Here is an 11,158-nt window from a genome sequence, read left to right on the forward strand (position 1 = left end):
TCACCCTTGAGAGCATCCTGATCCCTCTCCCAGCAGCCAGGAACAACTCTGGCTCCAAAACATATTTTGAATTCACCCACTTCTTTCCATCTATACATTCTACCATCCTTGACTCGGGTACCATCTCCCACCTGGATGATTGCAGTAGCTTCCCAATTGTTCCTCCTCCCACTTTTCTGCCCTGCCTCCCACACAGGCATTTTCTACCCAGATTGGTCTTTAAAAAAATTAATTAATAATAATAATAATAATAATAATAATAATAATAATAATGTAAATTGATCATTTTACTGCTCTGTTTCAAACCCACCCAGGCTTTTATAATAACGCTCTTACAATAAAATCATGGTCCCTTCCGTAGGCTTTGCCTGCTGCTCGCACTCACCTTGTGTCAAACGCGCTGAGCTGCTTTGGGCCCTGGCAATGCTGAGCTCTTTTCAGCTTCAGGGCCTTTGCTCGTCTTTCCCTGCCTGGAACAGTCTCCTCACAGTCTTTGCCTAGACAGCTCCCACTTACCCTCAGGTTTTATTTTAAATGTCTACACGGAGAGGTCCCCTTATTCCTTTTCATAGCACCCTGATCTTCTAACAATTGTAATGTTTGTCTGTGTATTTACCAAACAGCCCAGTTCCCAGGTGAGCTAGCTGACCCATTTCACAGATGCTGAAGTGAAGCTGTGGAACGGCCCAGCTATGGGAATTCCAGGTGGCCCAGCTGCATCACCAGATTGGAAATTGGAGGGTCTCCCCTGACCAGCCTGGACCCACAGACCTAGAATCTTGTGTATTTGTGTGTCTCCTCCCGTAAGAATTGGCATTGGGGCCACCGCCTGTGGTTTCTCTCCGGGGTCTGGGAGAGGTCCAAACCAGGCGACTCTGAGCTCAACTCTGTCCCTTTTAGCCCCGACCTCCTCCTAGCCGGGAAGTCTTCTCCTGCATTTTGCTGGCTGAGTCCTCAGACACCCCTTTCTCTGATTTCTTCTCTCCAGGCCCCAGACCCATGCCATTCACTGTCGCAGTCTCCTGGCCACCTCTCAGCTCGAGCTGGATGGGCGCCCCGAAGGGGCAGGGGGTGAGGTCACCACGTGCCCAGGGTCTGCAGCGCACCCTGCACCACGAGGATCCGCGGGCACACAGGGGCCTGAGGTCGCATCCCGGGCGGGTGGTCTTGGCATCCAGGTCCCAGCTCCCCTTCTGGGCCTGGGGCTCCCCGGCAGGTCTCCAGAGGGGCCTGTGGGCGGGGAAGGCGGCTGCTGGGCGTCACCTGGGGTTCCGGACCGGTGATGGCAGCTGAGGGCTCAGAGCTCAGAGCAGCAGGGACCGCAGGGACCACACGGAGCAGTGGGTGGGTGAACGGGGTGGGGGGAGGGGGCACTAAAGGGAGCTGAGGCGAAGGGCAGGGGGTAAGCTCCCGGACCGGTGCTGGGACCTGGGGGAGGGCTGTGGCGGGGGGGTGGGGTGGGGGGAAGGAGCCCGAGAGCAGCTGGGGTTGGACCACGAAAAAAGGGCTCGGAGACCGCTGAGGGGCGGGCGGCTCAGGGCCGCGCGGCTGGACCGCACTGAGGGCGCTGGGGTTGGAGGAGCAGCGGACCTCGGTGCAGACGGTCACCCGCTGCTGGGCAAGGGCGGGGCTGCGAGACCGGCTGCGGAGGGGGTGGGGATCGCGGTGGCCAGTGGGACACAGCTCTGCCAACCCCCAGACGCCTCCCAGGATCCCGTTCTCTTGGGCAGAGCGCGCATCTTCGCAGAAGGACCCCCCAGGTGCCCTCGAGGGCAGCCCCGCGGGTGGGAGCCTCCAGCGGTGCCAGCGGGGGCCGGCTCACATCCCGCAGCCCGGACTGCAAGGGTCCCTGTCAGTCGCTCTGCACAGCCCCGCGTCACCCCCCCCCCCACGCCCCCCGCAACCCCCGCCCCATCCCTCCTCCTCAGCCGTCCAGGCTCCGTGTCTGCTGGGTTTATTGAAAATACCTACCCCTTGGGCCTGTGTAAGTCCTGAACCAGACACTCCGGGCCAAGTTGCTTGGTACTTGGCCCTGGTGTACAGTCTTCACTCCGCCAGCCTCATCACCCTTATATGTGCCAGGGGAGCACGGTGAGCCTCGGGGAGGTTAGCTAAGCCCACAGGCCCTGGGGTTCAAACCCAGGTCAGTTCCAAGAGCGAGCCTTGGATTATGGCCGAGGGCACCTCCCGGATGCCTGTCTGTGGAGGCGCTGGGGCCGATCCAGGCCTGTCCCCTGCAGCAGGTCCTCTCTCTCTCTGGGGCCTCGATTTCCACATTTGTTCTCCCAGACTGGGTCTGAGAAGGGAGCCTGCGCTGCTGATCCCCCGGGCTGATGCAGGGCCACATGGTTCTCCCAGCTGGTCCCTTCAGCGCCACTGGGTCTGCACTTGGGGTGTACAGTGGGGAGCAAGCCAGCTGTGAAGACTTCCTGGGTCCGCAGGGTTTGGGTTCTACGTGCCACCGGGAGCAGGCTGGCTGTGGCCTCCCGAGCGTGTTTGTGGAAGACAGGCTCAGGCTGAGGACCTCTCCCCCAACGCAATTTTAGGCAAGTGGTCTGGCTGGGAGCTGGGCTGGGGACTGGGGTCCCTCAGAGCTCCCCTGTTCCATGAACATTCCCTTCCTGCAAGCCTCACTGCCCCCCAAACCTCTGTCCCTGCTCCCAACATGATCCCGAGACTGCTGGGCCCTGAGCTACTCCCTCCCTCACTGACATCTCTCTCACCTCCTCGGGGACCTCTGCAGCAACCCCACCTTTCTCCCTCAAATCCCAGCCCTGCAGGGACCACTGAGCCGGCTAGACCAGTGCTGAGGGCTTCTCAGAGGAGGAGGAGGAAGAGGAGGAGGAGGAGGAGGAGGAGGAGGACTTGCTGAGGGAGACAGGCCCAATGACCCCTTCCAACCCCCTCTGTCTGGTCCATCCTCCTCCTAGTGCAGTGTGGAGCTGGTGGCTAGACGGGCCTGGCTTCTGGGAAGGCCACTTCTGAGCATGTCTGGAAGAGTACGCTGGTTGCTAGAAACTTTTGTGGTTGGACACAGCCTCTGGGCAGGCTCCTCCCTGAGCCAGACAGGGGTAGAGGGGTGGCTCCTAGCCTGCCAGGGCGCACTGCCTGGGATTCTCACATGCGAGACCAAGGAAGAGGCTGAGCGAGGTGTCCCCGCCGCCCTCGGAACTAGTGTTCACCCTGGTTGGGGGTGTAGGCTGAGCCTGGCTCCAGGACTACATTGTCCCCCCGCCTCCCAGGAATCTGCCACATTCCCGTGGAGCCTCTTGGCTTCCAGAGCTCTCTCACCACGTTGTCTCATGTGGCCAACGTGATGAGGCCGGGCTGCTGGGCCTGTTGACGGAAGGAGAGCCACCTCCTGGATGGGAAGGTTAGTGGGTGGGGAGGGTGTGTTCAGTCCCTGTGTCGAAGGGGCCTGTCTGTCAGGGGCCAGTGGCGAGTAGTCCTGCTGCCCTAGTAGCAGGAGAGGAGCAAGAGGAAGCTACTGTGGGCAGATAGGAGATGAGCCCCTTGCCTCTGAGTATCAACTCTGGAGCAGGAGGAGAGGGGAGGGAAGGGGAGGGGAGGGGGGAGGGGAGGGTATCAGGGCTTCATCCCCAGGCCATCTCAGGGAGCCCTGTTGTAGGGTCACCAGGTCAGACCACAGGGTCTTTTCTCAGGCTGAAGCCCCAGAGCCCTTGTGCTGTCCTGGGCCATGGTGGGATGTGAACATGGACTGTCCTGGCTGGGCCATCAGACACCTCAGCAAGGTCTGCAGGGCCAGGAGCCACCAGCCTGACAGGGCTTCCCCAGCCCCAGGAAACTCCTATCTGGTGTGGGGGTGGGGGTAGGGGAGAGATCTCCCGTACCCAGGGCCTCCTCCCTCTGTTTCTAAGCTGGCTCCTGCCTCCCAGGGGTTGAAACTGCCTCTAACCTCTTCAGCTCCCAAAGAAGAAAAGGCCCAGCCAAGACCCCAGTCGAATAAACCATTTTTTGTTGACGTAGTTATTGACATCACCTGGGAGGGCTGGGGACTTGAAAGCAGGAAACAACCTGGGATGGGTTTTGTCACCTCTCATACACACACTGGCCACATCCGCAGCAAGTGGGCCCTGGCTGGGTATGTGTGGACTTATTAGAGGCTTAATAAGAGGCGCAAACACCAATGGAAGGGGCCCCAGAGGCCTGGGAGGGGAGGACGGTGGAGTGAACTTGGGGGCCCTCTCATTAAATTCCTAAACGCCCCTCCATGGCTCTGGGCCCCAGAGGGTCAGGGAAAGGGATGAGGTTGGAACAGATGTGGGGAGGCCTCTCTCCTGCCTGAACATAGAGTCCATTCTCAACGGAGATGAAACTGCTGCGAGCAGAGGCTGGCAGAGGTGCCCAAGGGGCAGGATGCTGTGCAGGGTGGTTGGGGATCGGCTCCCACCTGGACAATGGCTGGGGTGGAAGGACCGTGTCCATAGCTGCCTGGCAGAGGTGGTTGGTGGAGATGGTGGCGTAGGGGATGTGGAGAGAGGCCAGGGAGGCTTGGCTGCCTGCCTGCAGGGATAGCAGAGAAAAAGGCCCAAGTGGAGGTTTCACCCCAGGCCCCCAGCTCCAGCCCACTCAGGTCCCTGCTCCAAAGCGATCCCTGGTCCTCACCGTTGCTTGTGTCTGTGTCGGGGGGCTGCTGAGGGCTGGCTGAAGCTTCGTGACAGACCTGGGAGAGAGTCAGGAGGGTCAGACACAAGCGGACGGCTAGCCCAATGATGTGAGGGTTTAGACTGGGCCCGGCGGGGGCTGGGTCTCACCAGTGCCTCTGCCGATGCAGCAGGTGGAGGAGGTAGACACAGCCAAAGAGGAGGACCCCTGAGATTCCCCAAATCCCGGCCAGGTCAGCCCGTAGAATAGGGGCTGAAGCAGGGGCAGGGAGCCCTGTGCACAAAGAGAGACGTACCAGATCCCCGGCCGATGCCCGGAGTTCCTCCCTGCCCTCCCTGAGCCCTCATCAGCCCCACCTTGCTCTGTGACGAGGAGGTTCCCACAGGCCTCCTGGGAGCCCTCGGGGAAGGAAGTAAACTTGCAGCAGAAGGTAGTGTTGGGACCAAGGCTTCTCTCCTCAGACCCTTCCAGGGTAAGGGAGACGCTGGTTCTGGTTTCCCAGTGGGCCTGGTGGGCAGGAGGCCACTTCTGAGCGCCGAGTTCTGGGTGCAATACAGCCAGCTTGGACCCTCCAGCACCATCAGCCCCCACGCAGCTCACAGTCACCAAAGAGATAGTGTCAGATCCCAGGAATCCACAGCGAACAGTGAGGGACAGGGGCTTGGTGGCCTCCATCTGAACTTGCACCCACACCTCAGGGGTCCCTGTGGAACACAGACATAGGAAGGCCCCGGGCTGGGTCTCCACGGCATCCCCATGGCCGCTGCTTCTCTCCAGCCCCCACTCACCGGCAGTGATGCAGAGCGTCAGCAGTGCCAGGAGCAGGACCAGGGCCCGGGGCCTGCCCATGGCTCCCCTCTGGCCCAGGCTCAGGGGGCTGTCGTGTAGGGGACGGCACCTGTGCTTCCGCTCTCATGGCAGGAAGTTTTCATGTGTGAGCAGGCCCAGGAGCAGCTGGGCTCAGCGCTCTCCGCAACCCAACTCCACTTCCTTCTCTGGTCCACCTCAGCTGGTGAACTCAGGGCTGTGGGCCCCCTCCCTCGGGACAATTAAAGTGACAGTGACAAGGTTTTTTCTATCCCCATTCTGTGCTTTAGTTTGAGCAGGGCAGGCGGCTCAGGTTCCTTTCACAGCCCTGGCTGTGGGTAACAACCTTCTCCAGGCCTTGGGGAAGGGCACAGGGTGGGGTGGGGAGGGGAGAACACTGCAAAGGGACCTGAAAAGAATCCCATTTCCTCAGAAGGGAGGGGCCCCAGTTTCTCCTTAGGAAGAAGGCTCTGACCCAGACCCTCCCCAGCGAAGGGGGAGGAAAATGGGAAGAGGAAGACCTCTAAGCAGGAAAGCCAGCCGGGGCTACCTAGGAGCCCAGCCCACCTGACCCATCGCTTACCCACTGAGGACACCCGAAGTGCGTTTCCACACTCTCTATATACCCAGCCATCCCACGTTTAAATCTCCAGCCCAGACCTCCCTCTCCCCTAACTTCACAAACGAGCCCCAAACTGAACTCCGCTCCATTTGCAGCCTCCCCCACCCACAGCTGAGGATTACTGACTTCCAACTGCTCAAGTCAAAAGCATAGTCATCTGTGACTCCTCTTACATCTCCAGCCCGAGGGCTCCGACCACCTGACACACCACTCCTGCTGCCATCTCCCTGACTCAGGCCATCTTTTTCCAGTGTCACCCCCAAATTGCTTCTCTGTTTATGTTCATTTACAGAAATCTGCTGTATAAGCAGTGACAAGTGATAAAAATGATTGCATCCTGTCTTGTGCTGAGCTTGACTCTAGGATGAAAGTACTATGGTGAGCACAGGGCTACAGCCAACAAGCTCTCTTGTCCAGTGTGTGGTAAGACATGAGCTCAGCCGGTGTGACTCAGTGGTTGAACGTCAACCTATGAACCTATAAGTCACGGTTGATTCCTGGTCAGGGCACATGCCCACGTTGCAGGCTCCATCCCCAGTATGGGATGTGCAGGAGGTACCCGATCAATGATTCTCTCTCATCACTGATGTTTCTCTCTCTCTCTCCCCCTTGCTCTCTAAATTCAATAATATATATATATATATATATATATATATATATATATATATATATATATATATATATATATATATATATTTTTTTTTTTTTTTTTTTTAAAGAAAGAAATGAGATGGCCCTGCTCAGGGCTGTTGTCATCTCTCTGAGGCCTGGTTTGCCCACCTGCCTGATTCAGCATGTTTAATCCTGTGATGTTAGCCATAAATCAAGTCAGTCTTTTGGGTAAACTCTGTCACCCCATCCACACCTCAGCGCCTAGCTCAGGAGGGCCCAGACTGCTCCCGGCCCCGTTAGCATTCTCTCAAACCTTTGACCTTCTCTCAGGCTCAGTCTCCTAACCTGACTCAGACCTGCTCTCACCACTTCCTCCACTACTGCTCCCCTGACCGGGTGGGAGACCTGTGCAAAGCTGATTCACTTTCAGGTGGCCCAGCCCAGTGTGGGTGCGGAGCACTGAGGCACCTGGCCTGCCAGCCTCAGCCTCCCTAGCTTGGAAGATTCTTGTCTCCCACCCTCTGAAATCCTCCCCATTTTGCAAGGCCCAACTCAAATTCTACCACCTCCAGGAAGCTGTCCCTGAAGGGACATTTCTTTCTTGGACAAACATCTTTCAGATGCCAGGCTCTTGTGGTGGCTCCTTTATTCAACCCCACACAGTCTAAGAACATAAGGGGGGGTTGATACTTGGTGATCGATGGATTAAAAGCCACGGTACAAAGCTAACTACTCACCAACATTTTCCATTTTCTTCCATCTGTAAGCCACAATGTCCCCCCAGTAAGTTCTCATTGTGTAAGATTCAAACAATATAGACTAGAAAACATCAAAATTCTCCTTCATCAGCCTGTTCATTCCCATTCCCCTCTCCATTTTAATTTTCACGAAGTTAAAACTGTCAATCTTTTATTATTTCTAAATATTATGTACTACTTAGAAAGGCCAAATTATAAAAATAATTTTAGCTTTTTTATTCTTGACTGTGAGGGTTTATTTTTAGCCCATAAAGAAGTTTAACTTGGGGTGGTGGGGGTGCTGTAAAATAGGGTAACATTTAGGCAGAATGGCAGATGTCCCCAAACCACTTATTGAATAGTCTCTTGCCCCACTGTTTCTTAATGCTTATCTTGATCATAAATTCATTCAAGTGGACCTACTTCTGGATTCTCTTTCCAAGATGTCCCCCCTTCTTATTCCTGCTTCATTATCACATGGCCCTGCTTCATTATCACATGGCCCTATGTAGAATGCTTTTATGTTGTGATATATGTTAGGGCCCTTGTCCTCTTCAGAACTTTCTTGGCTATCCCGAACACTCTTGTGTTTTGAGCTCTGGTGATGCAAAAGGTCATTCAGCCTAGCAACATAAGCCCCGAGTCATCAGCCTGCTTTGTTGGCCTCATCCCTCTTGGGCTGGAGACACAGCTTAGCTAACACAAGTCTGGTAGCCACTTCTTGATCTAATCCTTCTTGGTGAAATTCCTTCAGCCACAACCCAAGTCCAGTTGCAGTGAAAACAGCCCTTGTGGTCAGTGTCTAGAATAAGGCTCAGGAGGGTTTGAATTAGAGCTACGATTTCCCAGCTCTGCAAGCTTAGACAAAGCGACTTCACCTCCCAGGAAAGTAATATCCCCACAGGAAATCATACTGTGCTTCACAGTGTAACTGAGAGGAGTATGTAGTTAAGAAGGTGTAGCACTTTGTTCATGCCTGGCTGTAGCCCTGAGTATTGGTGACCATCCTTTCATATGAGACAATCCTCATTTGAGTTTGTACAGTGAGACTCATAGCTGCTCCATTTTATTTTTACATTATTTTAAATGTTGTGAAAAGGTCACTTATGTTCTTGCATCAAAGTAATATAAAAACTAAGAGGTAACATCTGAGTGTATATTATGTGCTATATTTGTTGTGAGCGATTCACACTTACAATCATCTTATGAGGAAATAACTTGCCCAGGGCCACGAGGCTAATATACCGTGAAGCTAGAACTCGACAAAAATTTTGGCTCCAGAACCCACAATATTAACAACCATGCTGAGCTGCCTTTCCCACACATAGTTTAAAAATTTTAACTGGATTATAAGGTGTGGTTTTTTTTTTTTTAAAAAAAGCAGTTCTCCACCCCATCAGTGGGGAACCTATGCAAAGGTCCTAGATTTGGCAGCTTCCCCATCCTGTAATGTGAGAGGCTATTGCAACCACACAAATGTTTCATTTTTCGGCATTCCACTACACCACTCAGTCCAATTCTGGCTCTTGTCTACTTATCAAATTAAATATATCTTCCTTCAAGTTTCCCCAGGATTCTAGGCTCATCTGCCCACTGGAGGCCTTCTTTAGTTTCCTGGAATTTATTTTTGGTGGGTTTGTCACTCTTCTATTTCTCTGCTCCGTTCTGATCATTCTTTAGTGCCTATTTCTCCAGCTATTCCAACTCAACACACAGGGTGTTCTGTGCTTAAGACTCTTTTTGTGTATTCTGTCCAGGATCGCAATGTCCAACCCTATCCCCAGGGAAGCAACTATGGAGCTCAAGGAAGAATTGATGTCTATGTATGAAAATAAACGTTCCCCCATCCTCTTATGTCATCCAAACACATTCTTCTTTCATCCTGTAACCTCTGGAGTCAGTGTTGTTTGGAGTTCAAAGGATGGTAACTTACTATTAACTGAAGGCTTTTCTCAGCAATCTGGAAAAAAACAAGCCTTCACTTTATAATTTAGGAGAGAATACCAACAACTCACCTTCTGGCAGAGTTCATGGTCACAATATGAGTTGAAAAAGCCTTTATTCGGTTGTAAGCTAACAGCCAATGCAGTGATACTCTCCTGAAAAGCACTGCTTGGTGTCACTTATCAACCCAGATCAGCTTCAGCCTGTGCAGGGTCCTCCACCCCCGCTGCCTGAGCTGGCCTCAGCCCAGTTCCAGCCTGGCCTGGGCCTAACCAATTGGAGCTGCTGCTCATGAAGCCCACAGCTCTGCCTCTGCTGGCAAGGAGCCGACTGGCACAAAATCCTTCAAACTGTGGTCGTCAAGGTGGGCTGTGTTACCTCGGGTGATATACAAAATACCCACTGGTATCATGCAGAAAAAATGATTAACATTTCTAATTTTTTAAGATAAATGAAATTAACTTTTATTACTATTAAGTGACACCCTCACTGGGATCCAAATGTCATGGGTCACCTCTAATAAGATCAGCATTCTACAGTAAGAGAGGCAAACCCACAGCCTATTATGATGGACTGCAATTTATGTGCTATAGTATGTAGTGGTTCTGTGGTCCCAAACAATGTGTATCCCCTCTAAGAACGCTGTTATTTGTACTTGGAAATCATTTTCTGACCTGTTACAAGTCTTCCAAATAAAGAATTTCAGTGGATTTTGGCTCATTTATTATTTCATTATTATTGTTTTTAATCCTCACCCAAGGTCATTTTTTCCATTACTTTTTTTTTTAGAGAGAGTGGAAGAGAGGTGGGGGGGGTAGAGAAAGGGAGAAAGAGAGAGAGAGAGAGAGAGAGAGAGAGAGAGAGAGAGAGAGAGAGAGAAACATCAATGTGAGAGAGAGACATGTCCGAGGATTAAACCTACAACCCAGATATGTGCTCTTGAATGGGAATTGAAGCCATGACCCTTCAGTGCAAGGGCTGATGCTCTAATCACTAAGCACTCTGGCCAGGGCTTGGCTCACCTATTAAAACAGTAAATGCAGCTAAAGAAGCACCAATTCCATTTGGATTTCCAAGTTTTTGAGATGTACTCTTCAGTTATGAAGGTCATTAAAACTATCAAAATAAACTTCAGCTAGAATCAGAAATGTTAAGCTATGATTTAAAAAATGTTTCTCACTTTGCTCTATGATGTTTTTAGCACATAAAGGTATTTTGTACTGTTAACCAATAAAATATTTAGAAACATTTACTTCATCACTAAATCATCCATTATATTTTTAATGTGTAAGTAAAACAAGTAGTAAATATTTATATAATATATACAAAATTTTAACTGATAAAGATGCCCAAATATTTGGATACTTAAGACGCTAAGGTTCTGTTTCAGTTACGAGCGTCACATAACAAACCACCCAAACTTAATGGTGTAAGCACCATCCTTTCATCATGCTCAAGGATTCTATGGGTCAGGAATTTGGAAAAGACACAGAAAGGTGGCTTGTCTCTGGTCTGTGATGCCTGGGGCCTCAGCTGGAAGACAAAAGCTGGGTGTTGGAATCATTTGATTCACATGTGAACACGTCTGGTGCTTGATGCTGAAAGTGGTTTGGGACCTCAGCTAGAGCTGCTGACTTAACACTTACACATGGCCTTTCCATGTGGCGGCTTGGGACTTTCTCACAGCACAGTAACCAAGTTCCAAGAGTGATTATCTCAAGAAACGGCATGGAAGCTGCCCGTTTCTTTAAGGCCTGGGTTTGGAAATTGGCACAGCATCATCTACCACATTCTATTAAGCAATCATGGA

At 52.2% G+C, this 11,158-nt stretch overlaps 1 protein-coding gene across 3 annotated transcripts; it reads right to left on the reverse strand.

The window, feature by feature from the left end:
* Window positions 1-3,959: 3,959 nt before the first annotated feature.
* PVRIG (PVR related immunoglobulin domain containing) lies at window positions 3,960-5,602 on the reverse strand. Of its 3 annotated transcripts, XM_059693670.1 has the most exons (6): window positions 5,415-5,602; window positions 5,227-5,330; window positions 4,983-5,133; window positions 4,776-4,899; window positions 4,627-4,684; window positions 3,960-4,524 (listed from the first exon to the last, which is right to left on the reverse strand). In XM_059693670.1, the coding sequence occupies exons 1-6, from the start codon at window positions 5,473-5,475 to the stop codon at window positions 4,210-4,212; spliced, it is 813 nt and encodes a 270-aa protein (XP_059549653.1). In that variant the 5' UTR covers window positions 5,476-5,602; the 3' UTR covers window positions 3,960-4,209. The 3 variants fall into 3 exon arrangements, with proteins under 3 accessions (XP_059549653.1, XP_059549652.1, XP_059549655.1); XM_059693669.1 differs by having other exon boundaries at window positions 4,983-5,330; XM_059693672.1 differs by lacking the exon at window positions 4,776-4,899 and having other exon boundaries at window positions 4,983-5,330.
* Window positions 5,603-11,158: the final 5,556 nt, after the last annotated feature.

Source organism: Myotis daubentonii, chromosome 4 (assembly GCF_963259705.1).
Source record: "Myotis daubentonii chromosome 4, mMyoDau2.1, whole genome shotgun sequence".
Classification (NCBI taxonomy): Eukaryota; Metazoa; Chordata; class Mammalia; order Chiroptera; family Vespertilionidae; genus Myotis; species Myotis daubentonii.